Source organism: Xylocopa sonorina, chromosome 1 (assembly GCF_050948175.1).
Source record: "Xylocopa sonorina isolate GNS202 chromosome 1, iyXylSono1_principal, whole genome shotgun sequence".
Classification (NCBI taxonomy): Eukaryota; Metazoa; Arthropoda; class Insecta; order Hymenoptera; family Apidae; genus Xylocopa; species Xylocopa sonorina.
In genome coordinates this window covers 17420139-17440057 of record NC_135193.1, presented here as the reverse complement: position 1 = coordinate 17440057, position 19919 = coordinate 17420139, and the positions used below count along the sequence as shown (strand labels likewise).

The 19919-nt window shown below is 49.0% G+C and overlaps 2 protein-coding genes across 3 annotated transcripts in view; one reads left to right on the top strand and one right to left on the bottom strand.

Moving 5' to 3' along the window:
* Npf (neuropeptide F) overlaps positions 1-19919 on the top strand; it is a 47618-nt gene that overhangs the window by 9116 nt on the left and 18583 nt on the right. The gene's annotated exons all lie outside the window — the stretch shown is intronic.
* Positions 1659-13193, bottom strand: Flz (transmembrane serine protease filzig). The gene is made up of 8 exons (XM_076910206.1): positions 13060-13193; positions 7956-8043; positions 3344-5868; positions 2828-3266; positions 2564-2750; positions 2200-2465; positions 1966-2120; positions 1659-1855 (listed from the first exon to the last, which is right to left on the bottom strand). Exons 1-8 carry the CDS (start codon positions 13060-13062, stop codon positions 1694-1696), a joined length of 3825 nt encoding a protein of 1274 aa, XP_076766321.1. The 5' UTR covers positions 13063-13193; the 3' UTR covers positions 1659-1693.

Here is a 19919-nt window from a genome sequence, read left to right as displayed (position 1 = left end):
AAGGGAATGCATGCGTGTTCGCATAACGAATGAAAAATTTCGTATTCCAGCGAAAGGTACCAGCAGCCTCTCATTCTATGGTTGGAAGATTTAGTGCAAGGTGTTTACCGATTACACGGTTTTTTTTTAAAGCAGCATAAGTCTCTGTGACGAGATTGCATCCTATTCCAGGATGCAGCAGCGCCATTCATTTGGAGGGTACATTTTCGCGTAGGTGTTCAGCTCTTTCTTCGTTGTTCCACCTCACCGCCATTGTTTCTGTCTCTGTTGGTCGTATTGATCCGGGGTGTCCTGAAGTTCTACCGGGCGGTCGATCCTGCTTCGTATATACGTACATATGTCTCCTAGGTGACCCATGAATAATACCTATACCCGTTACAGGCAATAATGACGAGGATGTTTTTAGCCAAAGTACGATTGTGCACCCGCCTCATTCCACTTTTGGCCACAGAATGGTTCGTTTTTCTATCGTTTTTCGTCCGTTGTCCGTGATTGTGCGGGATGCGGTAACAGCTGGGAGATAAAAAAGGAAATAGGAAATTCCTCCCCCAAGGAAACGTTAGGTTTACGTGAATCGTGGTTATGTTTGTAGATTACGGTTCAGGTGCTCCCGACACGCACGCCTTTCTGAAGATTTCCCGTAAACATACCTATCCTAAACACACAACCACCTGCCCGTGGAAATGCCAAAGTATGCAATTTGCGTTGCATGTGCAGCAGCTATTTATAACACGCAACAGCGCGGCTCGCGCGACACGCATTTCTTTGTGGAGGGAGAACAGCCAAAGGAATCAAGATTTAAAAAAAAAAAAAGGGAGCCGAAGGGACGAAGTAGAACGTGTACGTGCGACGTAATGGCCATGCTTGTTCAATCAGTTTTATATTTTTACTTTTCGCTAAGTTACGTCGCCTTGAGCGTTTGTGCATGTCCCAGCCAGTTCACCCGTAATGCTTATTAACGTATTTTCGTTGCATGGCAACATTAATGCCGATTAATCGTCGCGTGCTAACGAGTTCTGGGTTTCCAGGAAGCTTCATCTAAGATGGCTGAAGTTCGCAAGATTAATGAGCAGATCGTTCATTTTTATAGCTTTATTTCAAACCCCTTGCCCTCTATCGAATTAGAACGCTTCGCTTTTTCCTCCTTCTTCGCACAAATACTAGGTTTGGTTAGTTCGTGGTAGGGTTGAAAGGAAAAAACTGTTATCTCGTATAAAAATGAGTTTAATAAATAACAGCTAACAACGAAATAAATAAGGCTCGCAACTCGTAATTGCATACATAGTAGCACGCGAAATACGTACTCACGTATATGTATATACACGGAACACACGATACGTTCAATGTTGGATACACATAAATACGCGATCATTTTTCGTATACTGATAAGAATGTCTCGAAACAATTGCCACGGTGTATCGATTCCGATACTATTCCAAAATTTAAATAATCGGAAACTGATAAGAATTCCTGTCGGTTGTACACGCACACATCTGTCAAGGACAACGATGATCAGGTGAAATTATTTAACGTTGGAAATAGTATACGAAACGCATTCGTGTTCGCCTAGATCTCTCTTAGTCCCATAATCGATATTCTTCAATCTATTCCGAAGGAAATAAATTAATCTTCCTTTGTACATTTATACAAGTGCCTGCCGCCTCGTTCAAGGAATACGCTTATTCCCCGATTTTCAGACGCCAGTGATACTGTGCAGCCAGGGTTTGAAAAAGGTTGTCCTCATGTAAACACCTGGAAGATAAGGTGCAGCGCATGTTATCCCATGAGACACCGTGCCTACCAAAAACCATCTTCCGTCTGGTCGCTGCATTACCAGAGGACCGCCACTGTCACCCTGAAAGTCGTTAAGAAATGATTAAAAAATTCCCAAATATAATCAACGCTAAACAAATAAAGTGGATCACAAGATCGATCAAATTTAAACACGAGAGAAGCTCAAATCACCTCGCAAGAGTCCTTCTGTCCATTGGCGTATCCAGCGCACAGGAAGCTGTCGAGAATCAGCTTGGAATGGCCACCTGTCTGGAACATTTCTTGACACACGGAGTTCTTTATTATGGGCACTTGAACCTCTTGTAAAACGGAAGGCACGCCGCCATCTGAATATCGAAATTTGATTCGTGAGCACATTATGCGAGAGTCGAGTGAACCTCGAGTGGAATCCATTATAGTACTCACTGTACTTCAATCGTCCCCACCCTGTCACAGTTGCCATTCTACCAGTGAAATCTATACCGTCCTCGGGCATGCAAATCGGCACTATGTGGACATCGAACTGAACCGGTGATTCCAGTTCCAGAAGGGCCAAATCATTTTCGAACGTCGTCGGGTTGTAACCCCTGTTAACGATCACCCGTCGAACGTTCCTCGACACGCTGCGCTTCGGCTCCAGTTCGCCAGATAAATCGTACTCTCCGAAAACGGCTACCAGAGTTGCTAAGAATCTGCAAAATGTTCAACGCGACGTCCATCAATATCTCTCTCTCTCGAAAAAAAGAAATGTCCAAACTATACCACGCTAATACAAGAAGAAACTCCTTACCCTGGCTGACAGTGGGCCGCGGTTATCACGTACTTGTCTGTAATCAGAACACCGCCGCATTTATTTTTCGTAAAGAGACCTAGCCAAGTGGCTTCGCGAACTAAGACTTGCCATGGCCATTCGCCGAACGCGGCCGATTTACCGCCGACGATTCTCGCTGATTTTACCAACGGCCTTATCCCGCACTCTGGAAAATTCATAACGATCAATGACGCAGATTGCGCAGCGGTAGTACAGCGATCGAGAAACAATGGAGACGCTTACGGGAACGAAAGTCACTGGTCGACGTGATCTGCTGCTGGACAGTTGTAGTCTCGTACGCGTTCGAGGTACCGCTTTCCTCCTCAGCGGCTGGTTCCGTGCTCGTAGCCGGCGTCGTGGTAGGCCTTCTGGTTGGTCTGGTGCGTTTCGTTGTTACCTGGGGTCTCTTCGTGGTCGCGCCTGACGCGGTCGTTGGTTTCGGTTTCAACGTTGTCGGTTTCGCAGGGCGGACTGGTTTCTCCGACACCGACGGTCTTACAGTTGTCGGACGGTTTGCTGGCCTTTTCGTTGTCGCTGGCTTCTTCGTCGTCGTGTACGAGGGTTTCGCCGTTGACGTTGGTTTTCGCGTTGGTTTCTTCGTGGTGGTCGCTGGCCGCTTCGTTGCGGTGACTGGTGCGGTCGTTGTCGAGTTGATACGATTGTACACGATGTCTTTGAGATCCTGAAGAAAATCGTGGAATTGGTCTTGGCTATCGAATTGACTTAAGTGCTAAATCGAATTAAAAGGAGAATATGTACCTGGAAATTGCCTTGTAAGGATTGCACGATCTTGTTCACAAACGTGTCCACTTTATTCGTTAGAACATCGTCTTCGATGAAGGTCGGTGTTGGGATATCATTCTCGCTTATGATCTCTATGTTAGGATAGCCTGTGTTGTTGAACGTCTCGACGATGGTTGGCTTCTCTTGTTGCGAGATCGGCGTCGAGGTGTTGAGATTTGGATTGCGAACTGGTGGGAAATTGATCAAGTCGTCTGGCGCGGCTGTTTCCTCGTCGCAATGTGGCAGAGGAGTTGTCGCTTTGAAGTCGATCATCGTTGAAGCGGTAGGTTCTTTAAAGGCTACAGTGCTGGCAGACGTTGGGCTCTCTTCGAAGGTGATAGGCGAAGACGTAACTGGTTTCAAATGGAAACTCGGTTTGTTGGACCAGATGGATTGCGTGATCCACGTCGTGGGAGCTTTCGTCGACAGCTTTTCAAAATTCTGCTCAGATTCGCTCTCAGCAGCGACCGATTCCGTGCTGTACTCGCCCACCATCGGTTTCGAGGTAGTCCCGTCTTTCACGTTGACGCTGATGAAACTCGTCGAAACCACGGTATTGTTAGCGACGTTGGAGATCACCGTGCTAATATTGTGCGTTATAGTTGTCGAAACACTGGGTTTCCTCGTGGTAAGTGGATTTGGTCTCATCGATTCGGTAGTGGGTCTGAAAGCTGTCGTAGTTGGTCTCTCAGTTTCGGGTGCCGGCCTCCTCGTGACAGTCTTCTGAGTAGTTTCCGTAGCGAACTCTGTCCCGAGCGATCCAAGAACAATCACCGTTGGTGCAGGCGGATTCGTGGTTGTCTTGGCGGAATAATCGCCGGTGCTGATGCTGGGATAGTTCGACTGAGTCGATGGTCTCGACGAATGTAAACTAGACGTCGAGTAGGAAGCGTACGACGCCTCTGTGGGGACGGTCTCGTAGCTGTAATAATTGGACGATTGGCCAGGTTTGTAAAAGGTGTAAGGAAAAGTTTGAGCGGTGGTAGGTCCGTATGTAGGAGAAGGTCGCGTGGATATTCGAACCAAGGACGGCTTCGACGTCTCGTCGATGCTGACCCATTTATGAATGGACGAGTTCGGCGTCTGAATCGTAGTTCCCGAGCCCGGCTTCGTATCGTTCAGTATGGAGATAATGTGATTGATGGCCAATTCTTCCTTGTCCGACGTGTCCTCGTTCTTGTTGCCCGAGGATACGTCGTAAGTAATCGTTGGGACTCTCACCAATTCGTCTTTCTTATCGCTCGAGGTAGTCATCGGCGTGGTTGTCCTATGATTGGCAGAGCCGACAGCTTCCACGTTCTTCGTCGACACCCTTTCCTCGATCGTGCTGACCTTTTCGAAGTTGTCGACAGATGTTTTACTCGGTAGAGAAGCAGTCGTGAGTCTTTGCGTGCTGGCGTACGCCTGCGTCACCGCCGGTTTTCTTGTCATCGACGACGTGCTGAACGTTTGATGTCCCGTGGATGGAGACATCGCGTCGTGCACGGAGGATGGAAATTGACCGGGATACTTCACCCACTGCTTCGTCGGAGTACTTTGATAAACAGAGTCGCGCGGTGGCTGGTTCTTAATCTTCGTAAACGACACGCTTCCGGTCACTCTCGGTTTCTGAGTGGTGGTCGATGTTACGGTCACTCTCCTTCTATCGGTGCTGGTTTCGACGTTAGGCTTGAAGAGATCGTCGGGATTGTTCGTCTCGTTCAGCATCGTTCCGTTCTCGTCCAACAGTATCGTATCGGGCGAGGTGTGATTGCTCTGGCCTAACCCCTGCGAGAACAAGGCTGGAAGTTGGTCAACCGGATCGGCTATCTGAAGTATCTGATCCGGGCTGAGTAAAGTGGTAACCGGATTAATGGCAGAATTGTCCTGGTGATTCTGAATATCATTGTTCGCGGTGGTATGACTCAACAGTCCCGGGAGACCCAGATCGTCCAGGACGCTCTGCTGACCCAACAAAGCCGAAAAGTCCTCCTCGAGGTGGCTTATGTCCGGCTGGGCTGGTAATTGCGGCCTCTCCGCGTTTTGTAGGCTGTCCTGAATTTGCGAAATACCGGATATCGGTCTGGTAGTGGTCGACGGCGCGTTGTACGTTGAAATTTTCGTATACGTGCCGCCTTCGTTATTCTGTTGGCCCGACAGTATACCGGTCATTTCTATTTTCCCATTATCGTCCTGCGATATCGTCATTCCGAGCGGCGTCCCATCCGAGTTCAACAAGATAGGAATATCTGGGACGTGATCGATCTCGTGCACGTTGAATATTTCATCGGTGGCTGGGACATTTTCGACGCCACCGCTGCTGCTGGCTGAATTTTTCGATGGCAGCTGACAGCATGCACCGAAAAGGAAACCGTCCATACACGCGCCGACCACTTGTCCGTTTCGACGCGAGCACTCGTAATTGAACATGCATATCGCGGGCTCGTTTGACTTCATCCGGGATGGTATCGTTGGCTGACATGCTTTCGGTACTATTCTATATCCGCCGAACAATCTTCTGCCTGCAAAAGGAAATCACCGCGTAAAACTCTGTTTCGCGAACAAATTCCTGGACGCTCGCTACGCTCGAGACGCCTCGAGCTTTTGGTATTCACGCCAGGCCACGTTGCCGTAATTAGCCGCGAGTCTACAACGGTTCACGATAAACGAGTTGAAAACGAAACTAACCGGTCTCGTTTTGTATTCAGGCTGTTTCGGGATTCTACAGACATGCAAATCGAGAAACAGTCTGTCCTAAATTCTGTCTTTAATTCCTGCGAGGAATCGGTTGTTCGTCCGTCGATACGCGAGTCTTTTAATGGAATTCCTTTTTGAATTGCTGCGAACAGTGTGCGTGGCGTGCTCGACGAAATCTCGCGAAAATTAATCGGTAAAAGGTGCAATTTCGATTCGACCGAATAACAGTTTGAGGTATATCCCTTGTGTCTTTATATTCATAAAAGTCAGTATTTAATGTGATCGGTTATGCTCAGGTGACTAAGCCATAGGCGAGCAAGCATGTAGGCTTTGCACGTACCTCCTTATATGCCTGCATACTACCGATATAATGACCTACTCTGTGAATCGTCCGTAGTGCTTGTCAGGATCCTTCCGGCGTTCCAGATTCTTTTTTTTTTTTTTATTATTATTTTTCGCAGACTTTCGTTTCGCGCCGAACTATGTCACGAGCCAAGTGAACTCTGGCTCCGGCACGCTACGAATTTGCGTTTCGACGAGCGATCGACGGCTGCTCCTCGAATCGTTCGTGAGTGCAAATTGTGCACAACACTTTTCGCTCTAATGGTCTGTCCATAACGATAACGTCTATTTTAAAAATATATCCGGACAGTCCGTTATACATTTCTCTGGCGTAGAAGAAACGAAAGAGTTTTTCACGCGGCGCGATCAACATTGTTAATGTTGTTAGAGTTCGCAATCGAATAGAACGCGTAGCTGTAACATTTCACTCTGCTATTTCTCCAGGAATTCAATTAACAGTTTTAATGAATGACTAGAGGAATGTTACCGCCCACTCTGGATGTAGGAGCGTTGTCGTATCGATTGCGCTGTATGTGTACGTCGCTCGGTCTTTACAGTGTACAACAGATCTATCTGGGATTATCTGGGAGGACTTTATTAAATCCTGGACGTGACTATCGAGCATGTGTTACCATGCGTTACTTCGATAATAACGACACGTGAAATTAGCGTCGCGCATCGAGAACGCGGCAGCGTGTATTCGAAATGGGATTTGCGCGCGTATAAATATATATGTACACTCGTCCCGTGGAATTCGCGACTTTCGAAAGCAAGCGAGATGTAAGTAGAATTCGGTGTCAATGTTGGTACGCCTGCGATTCCTGAAAAGCTGCGAGCACACCCGCGTGCATAAGGGTACGCGGAAACGTGAAACACTCGACGTACCCACCCATGTAATCTCGTAATGGCTGCAACTGAAAGATCCTACGCGTGGGAAGACGCGTTTGCTTAGCCACGTTGACACGTGCAATTACGGCGTCGCGATTAATCAACCCGCGGGCCTGCGTCGCGTTATCGGTTGCGACACTTTAACGAACGCCTGTAACTGCGCGCTGAACCGCGCGTAGATGTTGGATTAGAGAATTCCACGCGACTGAAACTTTACGTTGACCTTCAACATTTCCTTTGCCTCGGGAACGGCAAGAGAAGTGTAACGGGCGCATGTAATATCGATTCCTCGTTTTAAAGAACAATACTCCGTTTATACGCTCGCGCGACCGTGAACAGTGGACGAGTGGTTACTCGATTTTTTGATCGACCGAAATTCATCGTACCACCATCGTTACAGAGGAAAACCATTTAATGGCGACTGTCGGAGCACGGATGGAAAAGCTGTTCGCGTCGATGGAAAAAGAAAATTAAATAGAACTCCCGCGCAGGTATAAAAGTCAAAGGTTGCTATCCGTATGTATGATCGTGCGACCGTTTTCACGCGTATGTAGGATGGAGGTTCGCTTGAAACGCGAACGATTCGCGTCGCGATGTACATCGCGATCCACCCGTTCGCGTACAATAACGTACTTAATTCCACGCTTGTGCCAGCTTACTAGTTACATAACGTAATTATTACCTGTGGCTTGGGGCACAAAAGAGTGTGAAATGACGGACGTCGAAGAAAGGATGACGAGGAATAAATGGACGTTCTTCCCGACAGCCATCTGCAACAAAAAGTTGGATCGTTTCGTTGGAAGGAATTATAATTCACACGAGAGGCCAGAAGATTACACGTACTATATCTATCATAAATCAGAATCCTCCTAACTACGCTTTCAACCGGCTAATATCACGCTTCGCGCGGAGAACGGAAGATACATATTAATCGTTCCTTCAAATCTGTTTATATCAAGTGTACCATCGTTCGATAACGGTACAAGAAATTAGTATCGCGCGTGCGTCGTAAAAAGTAACGAATTACAAACGAGTTTCGACTCGGTTTTCATTTGCCGGCTAACCGCCCTCCGGGTCGAGTCCAGCGCGTACGCGACGCACGGAAATCGGCCAGGAAAAATGTAGCGCGGAATACGAAGTTTCGACGATGCTCGTTCCAGCGATCGAAACAGGATCGTTTCCTTCCCGAACGAGTCAATTAAGCGACTAGATTCCAACGCAGCGATGGAAGCCAGCGCATTGAGATTCAGAGAGCCGATCGGGTGCCACGGCGCTCGGTCTCGATCCGATGTCTCGCTTCTTCTCATCTCGACGATGTCCTCCGAGGCTTACACGTTCGAGTGCACGCGCGTGTCCCGAAGATGAGCACACACTGTGTCCCTACGTGTCCCGAAATCCCGTTATCCACTCGGCTGAGAGACGTGGAAGGCGTTCTACGTATCACGGCTGCGTGTAATGCTAAACAGAGAGGCGAGGAACGATCTCGCGACGAGAGGGAGAACGGAGAGGAACAAGGGACAAGATCATCGTTCGTGATCTTACATCGGCGGCGACGGGGCGAGGGAAGGGGCCGTGTGAAAGACGAGGAGAGCGAGGAGTTGATCGCTCCAGCGCTGCTTCACCAAGCCACCGGTAACCCAGTTACCAATTCCCCTCACTGTCCTATTCTTCGCCGTTCGTTCTGACCTTCTTTAAGACCCGAGAACCCCGATCCCGCGTCTCGCGACAGCGAATTCATTTTTCACCGGCGAAATCATCGCTGGAGGGACCTCGCGTGACGCTCGTCAGCGCCTTCTCGAGGGCTTCGAAAAGGTCAGACGCGGTGGCGTGCTCGATTTTTTTTCGCACGTTCGATGCTAATTCGGTAAATATAGCGCGGACGGCAGGTTGAATATTCGACAGTGGCAGAAAGTATCGGTACTATCAATTATCAATTTAACTCGTGTCATCCGTCCCATTTCTTTTTCTCGCCTTCCCGTCGCGGAACGTCGTTACCCGCACGCGATACCAAATTAGCCGCGGGGACCGCGACGATTCGCTGTAGAAATGAGATTCGCTTCAAATTCGTTTTCCGCTGATCGCGAATCACGAGCGTCACGCAGAGTGTGTAGAAAGTTCGCATTTTTTCTTTCTTTCTCCTTTCTGGCATTGCTGTTTACAAGATTTCAGTAAACGTTGCACTCGTTACTAGCATCTCTCGCGGGCGTTTCGATTCCACGATCACAGGGAAAGTACCAGCCCGGCTCCTGGCGAAGTCGATTGCGCAACCGTTCGTTAGCCACTCCGAATAATTACACGTTCGAGCGTCCGCAACGTGGGAATATTTCGCGTTGATAACGCGACAATAGCTTCCCTTTCGTTCGCCATTTAGTCGCGCGCTATGCAAGCCAGCGGCGCACGCGCGAATACGCGGAAGTCACTTTCCTTCGAACCGTTCCGTTTCTCGGGTCGCCTCGGTTTCAAGCAGTTTCGATCGCGACAAAAACCGCCCGGCTCAAAATGAGGGTAATTATCGCTAACGACCCTCACATTTCAACTAGCGTGGTTAACGGTTACCTTCCCGACGAAATGTCAGCGGAAAGTGCGACGCTCGATTTAAACAGATCGTTACTTGCCACCAACTCCGATGGACCTTCGATCGAATTTAACCCTACATTAAAATTAGCGTTTTACATTCGTACAACTTTCTTCTGAATCGACACTGCACGGTAGATCGACTTCTATGAACGAATACCTATTACAGCAACAAATTAAAACCGTAACTCGACAGCGTTCGACGTTTTGCAGAGAGAAATATGCCCGTGCAAAATCGATTCTCCGTTACTTCGTGCAAATTTCACGCGTTTCTTTTAAAGCCCACCGAGAGGTGTGTTTAACCACTGAACGTGGTTCGAGCGACGCGCAAAGTTCGCCAGGCGAACTTGTCAGAAGCGTAGATACGCGGACAGGTTTCACCCCGTGGCGTCGATGGTAACGCGGTTCAAGTTCGCTCGTCCATCGCGGAGGTTACGGGAAGACACCCCGTGTATGGGCAGCGTACGAGCACGAAGCACCGGGCACGGTCACGATCCGGTGTTCCTCGTAGCTCGCGCGGGATAAGAGTCAAAGTGTAGACACGAGCGGCTCGAAAATTCTTGGGCGTTCGTTGGCCGTTCGTCAGTATGCGAGGAGAGGCTCGTAGAAGCCGGTGGACAGAGGCGTGCATAAGATTCTGCGCGCGCGCGTACGTACACGTAAACCTGGGAGAAAGCTCGGTTCAACTCTTCTTCATTATTGGATCTGGGTGACCCGATTGGCTTGGCCTCGGCGACCAACCAACAGACGCTTCCTCGTCGTTACAGTAGTCATCGTCATCGTCCTCGTCGTCGTCCTCTTCCGCGAGAACCGCGTCCACTTCTTCCTCGTCGCGGAATCGGGCGACGATCGTTTAGCTTTCTCGCCGTGTTTCGCGTAGCCGCGCGTGTCACGGGGCGACTCGCGATATCGTATTTTACGACTTTCTTGGTTTCTACTTTACAGTCGGGGCTAAAATACCGGTCGGTTCTCTTGAGTCATCGAAGCAGAGAGTTTCAGCGACCCGAATACGCTTCGATCGCTAATGAACAGATGCAGGAAATCGCGCGAGGGCAGATAAAAATGTAGGCGTTTAGAAGAAACCGCAGAAACACGGGAGACACGGTGATCGCGAAAATACACCGCTTTCACTCGGATGTCTCAGTATATTATACACGACCATTCATGCAAAACCGATCGCCTCCTTTTGCTCGGTTCGGGTCGAACGATCGGAACGATCGTTAAGGCTGCCATCTCGCTTCGTACGAATCGCAGAAAGTGATAGTTCGCCTTCGTGCTCCATATCGAAACCCGCGGCAAAACAACCGAGGAAAACGTTTGACAGTGGCGACAGATGAAAAACGGTATGCACGCGCGGGACAGCGCGGCGAACTGGAGCGCGAGGTAACGTTCGATGACCACTTTCTATTGTCGGTATGTACGCGTATGTACGTGCCGAAATAAAGAAGATGTATGTGGTTTCGAGCAACTTGAAAGGGACAGTGCGTCGTCTGCATTTTAAGAGGCTCGAAAAGTAGTCCCCGAATGTAGGGCGGCACGAGCAACACGAACTGGCATCCAGTTCGCTAATTCACGCTAGTCACGCCGACAGAAGTCGCTCGTCGGGAAGTTGCGCCTGCTGGACGCAGATGCGCGTGATTAGAAGGGTTAACAATAAGTGCGTTAAATCAGATTTCACGCGGCTAGCCGCTGGTTGCCGATTTTCCCCTACCGTTTCGCATCTCCCTCGCGATCTGGATGGTCGTATCAACGCGCGGGACACGGACAACGTCGTAGACTTATTACTATACGTCTGGTTATCAGATTTATCGACGGGGAGCACTTTTATTACCCCCTCGTAACGATCTAGCGATCACGATGAGCCGGCGCGGCGCGCGAAAATGGAGCAGCGGGAAGAATCGCGAACAGGCGTTAAATGCACAAATCAACGAGCACGATTGGAAAGAGTGACACGAGCCTGTCTGCGCGCTGACAACCGTTACCAACTTACCACCACTTGGTGCCGTGGCATACCTAAGTTAGGCGCACACACGCCGGCTTTCAGCGTGTACTTGCTCGTACCGATGTGTCAGACGCTGGTACTCGGGGTCAACGCGAGGAATCTCATTCTCTCCGTTCGTATCTCTTCGAGCTGTTCCACGCTCGAAGAGTCAGGGACACTCGAATCGGACACTCGATCGGCAGGAAATTTCGCCGATAACATCTGAACCAGTTCTCTCGGTTAATCAAGATAGAGGTTGTTGAACGTCTAACATTATCTCGGATGTAAATGTCCGAACACGCCTCGGACGAAGCTGAAATCCGTTAACGGATATTTTCGAGCGCGTTCGCTGCCGTTTGATGGAAACGGGGTTAACGCCCTTGTAGTTGCGTCATCGATTTAAGCTAAAACGTTTCGTCGGCCAAAAAATCGGTGAAACTGCCGAGCCGGGACCGAGCGGGGGTGTTCGCGACACACCCGTTCAAATGTCAATTACACGATTGCGGGGGAAATTTCGCGCGCGACTAAAAACACGACTAATCGCGGGAAAGGGACACGGTTAAGTTTTGCACGTGACTCAGCCGTTTCGTTTAATCCGGGGAAACGAGAGTTTAAGAAGAATGCCAACGGATCGCGCGGGTAACGACGCGTGGATGGGATCACCGGGAGTGGAGGATCTGAATCGCGATGGAGGAAAATAGAAAAAAGGGTGGAAGGATGGTTCGAGGCAGCGGAGCATGCCAAATGATCCTCTATGTATATCGCCTCGTTTACTACGGGCCAAAGTCGGAAGCCCAGCTTTCTCCGGCGCTCCACGGTCAGATTACCTTTTGTACGATCGCGCTGATTCCTGATCACGTCCTGGTTCCGATAAACGATCCTACGTGTCAACTTGACCGATTTTTCTTCTTTTCAACCTGGCAACCATCGAAACTTTCTACGTCAACACTTATCGTATCGTTTCTGTTCTATCGATGTGGAACGGAAGGCATGTCGGCCGTAGGAAAGTGTCACCGTGAACGTGGCCACGTGAAAATAGGATCGAGTTAGCTCGATACTTGCGAGGCGAAACCCGCACGTGTTGGGGATCGACGATTCAGGGACAAGAATGGACACCCTCCGTCATTGTTCCGCGTGCTCGTTCTTAAATCACTTACGATTAAAATAAAGCGGCTATATAAACCGCCGTACACGCGATCCTATCGATAATCGATTTCCGATGACAACTTACCATGCAACGTATTAACCGTGATACGTTCGTCGATTCGTTAGACCCGTCTCATAACGTCGCCCTTAAATCCTCGATGGGAAGCCTGGTCGGTCGTTCCCCGGAAGAAAACACGACCTTTCTCACGTCACACGAACGTCTTTCGTCAAGTTCACACGTTGTCACCCCAGTTCCTGTACGCGTCGCACTTCGTCACTGAACTTCCTACACTTCCCTTTCCCCGGTTCCACGGTTTACGAGTCGCGCTACCAGCCAACCTGGACGACGTTAAAAGGGAAGCCGTGAACGTCCACTGATCCAACGAGACCCGATCGAACCCAGTCCACGACGCACTATCGACACCGATCGCGAGGTAAATCATAAAATCAGCTCGGATGGGATCCAATGGCGGTAGGAAACGGGTCGAGAGTTGACACTTGGAGGTTGAACTTTTCACGCGATCCCAATACCGATCTCTTCCGCGCACCGTTCGACCATCCGGCTAGTCAACTGGATGGTACCTGTCTGGTTGTTGTACCTCGTGCCACGGCATGTGCTGGAATCGCATGGCTAAGTCATAAGCGGCGCCTTCGAGCAGGAATCGTGGTGGTGGTCGTGGTGGAACGAACGGTGGTGGAGGTCGCTTATGGTGGAGGTAACGCAGCCAGGAAGACCGATCGGCGATCGGCAGAGGTGGGGACCGTCTTCGAAGGCAGAAACGCCGGCGTGCCACCGCCGTCAGGGATGGGAAAAGGAGAAGAGGACGCGGTGGAAAGAGAGAACGCGAACCAGGAGAAATCAAAGTGGGCCAGTGACCAGGTCACGTGGAGAAGAACGAGGCCCAACGCGCACGACACCGACACACTGTCCTACTCATCGGCGTCGTCGCCGCTCCTGCTTCTATCTGTCCATTCAGGAAGCGTATCGCGATGCGTTCAGCCTCCACTCACTTATCCGCGGTTGCAGTTCGTGCCGCGATCGGGCCAATTTCGAGCGAGCCCCGTTCAATTACGAGCACTTGGCCTCCTCGTCGATGGTCCGCGATGGGGCGAAGAATGCTGCTGCGCGGTCGTGACGCGACCCGATCGAGGTAATAGATTACCGGCCGTTTCCCTTTTCGAACGTTTGCCACGAGTTATGGCGGAGTTTTCGGCGATAAGCGTCGCACCTTCAATAAGACACCGGAGATACCGTTGCTTAATATATGCGAAGTTTCGACGAGAGTGCAGAGAACGTCGATTAGCTTTGGCACCGGTAAAAAATGACGCTTGACCCCGCGGTTAGGTTATTGGGTAACGATAATAAACGCTTTGTCAGCTCGAGCTTAGAAATTATAGGGCAGAGTCAGCAGAGATAACCAAGTTTACGTGACGGAGTATTTAAGTAACTGGTTTTCTTTGTTTGAGCGTTTATGGTAAATAGAAAATTTCTCTTGCGGGTCATTCGGTAAAAGAAAACGAAGAGGAGTCTCGTTTCTTGGTCAACTTGATTGGACAGTGTGTTTACGTCGACTCCTCTGACTGTTTAATTAAAGTATTACGAGAAAAAACGGAGTATAGGATGAATTAACTTTACAACAGCTTTCATTAAGGCTAATGGGTTTCGCTAATGAAATTGGATTGAAATTTTTCCCGCCGATTGTCCGAGGCTATCACCGTGCGAATTAGCAAGCCGCTTTTATTAAATACAGACGGCTGCTCGATACGGTTCACTGGCAATCTCGAATTCTCGAATTAATTCGTGTCACTTGCGGCGGTGTACGCGTTCACGCGGCGATGCTGGACACGACACGCTGGCAAATTTATACGAGAAATTAGAACAAAAGGAAGACTGACACAAAAAATAGAGGAACGACACTATCGAGAATCTCAATTGGTCGAATTTCACTTCATTTCGGAGTCAGAACGTCAATCGGTGCCAACCGCTTATGACGAATCGTATCGCGCCTATCGGCCATCTTAAAAATCCGTAATTACAACCTAAACGCACCAGTTACGCGGCATTGAAAGCCGGAAGACATGAAAAAACTTATCTGTCTCTTCGCTTATAACTTAATTACCATCTCGAAGTTGTACTATATTCGGAAGAAGATAATTATCATCCTAAACTGGAAAGAGAGTTGCGTAGTTTCCTTGAGACTGGCAATTTCATATCATTCAGCACGTGACAGGAAGCGACCATATTCCTACATATACTGTACAAAAATTTCGTTCACTTTTCGTGAAATACTTAAATACAATCGTCCATAAGAGATACCAAGAAAAGAACGACAAAAAAGTAGCGCTAAGAAGACCTAACATTTCCTCTGATTTCAGTCGAAAAGACATTTTCGTCCCAGGTACACCGATAAACCCGCCAGCCGAAATCTCACGGGGTCAAAGTCCCAAAGTGTGTCAAACTTCACCGGGACACCTTTTACGGTACCTTCGGCTTCACCTTGCGACTAAGAATCCCCGTTAAGATCTCATCTAACAGCTTTACCCTTGCCGTAACAGCGAGCGTCAAGGTGCTCGGTAGTAGATCCTTCGGAATAATTGTGCGGTGCGGAGCAGCTTGCCTGTGCGCCTCTGTAGAGAGTGGATAAAGTTCAGTCCTTGATCGTGAACGTGACTCGTTTTAAGTGGGCCAGGACCTGTGCCTTTCAGCACGCTCAACGTTTTCCCCGATGCGGCGTCTCGTTTACTTAGAAATAGCGAGAGTATAATCGAGCATCGAATACGCATCGAAGCCGCTCGTCCCATCGAGCGTGCGAGCGTTCCGCGCGGTAGAAATTTAACGGACGAACTTTCGATGTACTTTCGTGTCAGCCCTTATTGAGCGTCGATCAAACGCCAAGACAAGAGTCGAGGGGTCCCTGGTAAAACGAGCGTATGCTCGTCGGCTTGTACAGTTACTTCGGAATGGTCGAGTCGATTGCTGAAAAGCAACGACGTACTTCACCGTATGGGAAATTAATCTTTCGGACGTTCGCGAGTAGCGGCGAGAATTTTTCTTCGTCCTTTGGGACGTGACGCCCGTTACAGGAGCGTACGAATGTGCGACCGTGATCGTGACTTTCGTTAAGTAGGTTAGAACTCGTCCGTGTTCGAATGATTTTACACCTCCGCGAGCCCACGTACAAAGAATACCGTCGTTAAAATACGAGCCTGCGTAACATTTATCAAGTTTCTCTTAATTAAAGTCATTACGGTAATTAACTGTTCGCGGCGTAACGATCATCGAATAGAATGCTTCTGTTACCTCACGGAATCACAACAGCGGTGAAAGAAATAACGAGTGTTACGTAAAAATAAACATCGAGGAAGCTCGAACGGCCGAGTCGGATTCGAGGATGGAGGAAAATTAAAAATTTTTCGCTCGCGCGTCACGCGAACGAGGCGGGGGATCCACGTAACTGGAACCTTGTGCGTATCGAGGGCTCAAGAGTAACGCGGATTCCTCGGTCCAAGGATACGCGAGATGCGTTCTGCGATCTCTAATATCGTTGCTGAGGAAAATGGCACGACGTTCTTATACAACTCTTCCGCGTCTGTCGCCGATCTCCACTGATCGTCCAACGTTGCGTAACGCCTAATTCCGAGAGTAGATCCCTCCCATTTGGGTCGTGACCCCATAACCATGAGAATGCACCTGCGAGAAGGAACGAGGTGAAACAATCGATGGTCATGACCCAGGACACGCTTGACAAAACTGGGTCAGAATTTAGCCGTGTCTTTTCACGTTCCGTGCATCATTTTTCTTTACCGTTGCTCATACGAATTCACCAGGCTCTGCGGAATAACATTTCTTTATTATATATCTTCTCCCTTGCTCGCTTCATTTTTTCTTCGGAAAAAACCGTGAAGTCGTAGACCTGGTCGTTTTTTTTCCATCGACTGCTCTTTCGATATCGACTCACAGCTGAAGGGAATCATTTTCGCGCTAGCGAAAACCCGAAGATATTACAAATCCCTCTTTGCTCTGCTCGCGAAAACGTACACGTACGCGTACTCCGTTGATTGCGACAGCCATCTGGTATCCTTGACTCGCAATTACATTGATAAGATCGCAATGCAGCTCAGGTGCCAACGTAATACTGAGCCAACGAAATCCGCGTGACGTCATTCCACTCAACTAAGGTCAGACCATGACCCTGCCCGATGGTGATTCGAACAAAATTTGTTGATCGATCAGGGCGCAGTAGGATGCCGGCGCCGACGCACCTCGTCCTCCGCGTTACGTCTCGCTCGTTCCAGCCCGGAGCAGATCCTTACAGCCGTACCACTTCTCTACATTCTGCTTGCATACTAAATAGTAGTACGGCCGGCACTTTCAGTTCTGCCAACGAAATCCGAACGGAAGGAGAAAGAACGGAGAAGAGAAGAAACGGTTGGACGATCGCGCGATCGTGTTATCGCGAATCGTTGGGTGCCGCGTAAAAATCGAACGGGATTATCATCTGAGCAGAGATTTGCATCGTTCGCGAGCGACTCGACGACCGAACGGGTGAAGGCCGTCGATGGCTTCCTGTCTACCTGCTACCCGCGCCGTTTCGTGACTTCATAAGGAAAAGGCGGAGGTAGCTGGCTTTCTCCAAAGCCACTTAACCCGGTCCAGTAACATCCATCCATGAACCGTCACGCCTGTGACATTTTCGATCGGTCTGCGCACGATTCGGCGTGGCCGTAGAAATCTCTCCCCGATTACGTTTTCGTCCCGAGCGGCACGGAAGCCAGGACGAACGCGAACACGTAACTTTACGACCCGAGCCACGGGTTCGGCCGGGATACATAAAACGCCGCTGGAATTGCGGACGATTATTGTTTCCAGAGAGACACTAAGCCTGCATTTCGTGCGGTTCGTAACAGTTACATTCTATTACCGTTCCAATTAGAGGTTACACGATCCAGGGAGGGGCCAGACATTTAAATTACTCACTTTTCCATGGTATTAAAATAAATTACGCTGGCAACGGTGTTGCGGTCTGCACGGAGTAACGATAGACGCTGGCGTTGTTCGCGATCGGAGATAATAAGGATGGTGAAGGAATCGGGGCGTCGAAATTGAAACTCGATGGTTCACGCGGAGCTACCGTCCAGGGTGGCATTTATGAAACGAGCGTCTCGCGAAAATAGGTCCCGACAGATTCTCTCTTTCTTTTTCCCTCCTCCCCTTTAATTTTCATTCGAGACGAGTGCTCTAGAGCAACGGATACGATGCGAATAGTCGGAGAGCACTTCCTTTGCCGGGCGCTACTTGAATTGCACCCGAGTGTCATTAAATGTTCAACAGCCGAACGGGTCCGCGGAATTTCCCCGCGTTTATCAGCCCTCGTGGCGCGGAATTTAAATTGGACGTAATTGAAACGCGGAGAAACGCCGGCGGAACGAGGCGCGATCGCGATCTAGAAATGTTGAGGAGCGTCACGCGGCGGGAGGTGAAGTCAAAATTGACATAGCGGCGTGAAAGGAGAGAGAGTCACATTCCCGGCGACACCATACGACAGAATTGGGCGCGACGATCTGTTTGCCCCGTTCGACGGAAATCTAAAAACCGCGATACTTTCTAGGACAGGCTGTCCTCCGACGAGAAAACGAGCGTCGCGATCGTTTCGCCGGTATTCTTTCACGATCCGACTCGTACAGTTTCACTGTCCCACAGATAAGTACGGAAATGGAACGATCGCTCTGATTATTTGGTAACCGCGCCAGATAGACCGCGATGGTCGTTCACGGTTTCGAAATGATCCAAGTACGTCGTAACAATCGATAACGATCCTTCGAATCGTCGCGATGATCGTGGATCAGTGAGATCGTAACGAGCGATTCGTAAATCTATGCTTCTAAAAGTAAACGGCGCGAGAAACTAATTAAATAATTGTTTGCGATAATGTAATAGTGGCGTAGATCAGATGGAAAATTTTTTATTTATTCGCTGATATTCATTCGACGCGTCGTAAACTTCACGACCGGGAGATTCCTATCTGCTGTACGATTACCCGAACTATCTGATTTACGATCGTGGTCTCGGTTCAATAACCAATCGAGACACGAAAAACAGGACGAAACAAAAGTTGAGCAGCTAACGAAGCCTTTCAGCTCAGTATCTTAATGCTCGCCTTCTAATTTTCACATTTCATTAATTAAATTGAGCATCGACTCTTCTGAGCACAAGGAGGGAACGGGAAGTCGTGAACGATCGAAGAAAGTACGAACTTGAGCGATTGAATTTTTCAATGGAAGTATATTTCGTTTGTTTCGTTGGAGTCGAACGTTAATTGTTGCGAAAGTAGTATCCAATTGGAGGTGTCCGTCAATTAAACGGATACGCCAAAGGCGTAAATTTCGCTTCGATTCCAATTCGAAGTAGATCGTGGCTGGTCACTGTGCTCTTGTTTTACATCGTTCGCACGAATCGAAGCGAGCTCGGTTTACGCAGATGCTGCAGCGCTAATAATACACCATTAAAAGGACTCTTAGAGTACCATGAATTTTTTACTACTCGATATTCACAGGCTGTAGAAAGTTTTAGAAAATCGTTCCGCTTCCGCGAGCATTTTTTATGGAAGATCGTATGTATATTTTAATCTCTCGATCGCGCGCAACAAGGAGCTTAAACGTTCTCGATGTAAACGATTGCGCCGTTACAATTTCGTGAAATCACAGGTTTCTCCTTTATTAAACGGGACCCGACTTAATGCTCGTATCCTCGTTATGGCGTATTAGCAAAAATCCCGTCCCATTATTTTCCGATTTCGCAGCCGCTCGACGCTGCTAGCAGGCTGACAAAGTAGGCGTTCCTGCGTGGGCAAAGTTCAAACTCTTGCTCGAGATTGGTCCATTAATATCAACACCCACGCCGATTGGCTGCAAGAACAAACAGAGTGGCTCGAGGAATTACATTCG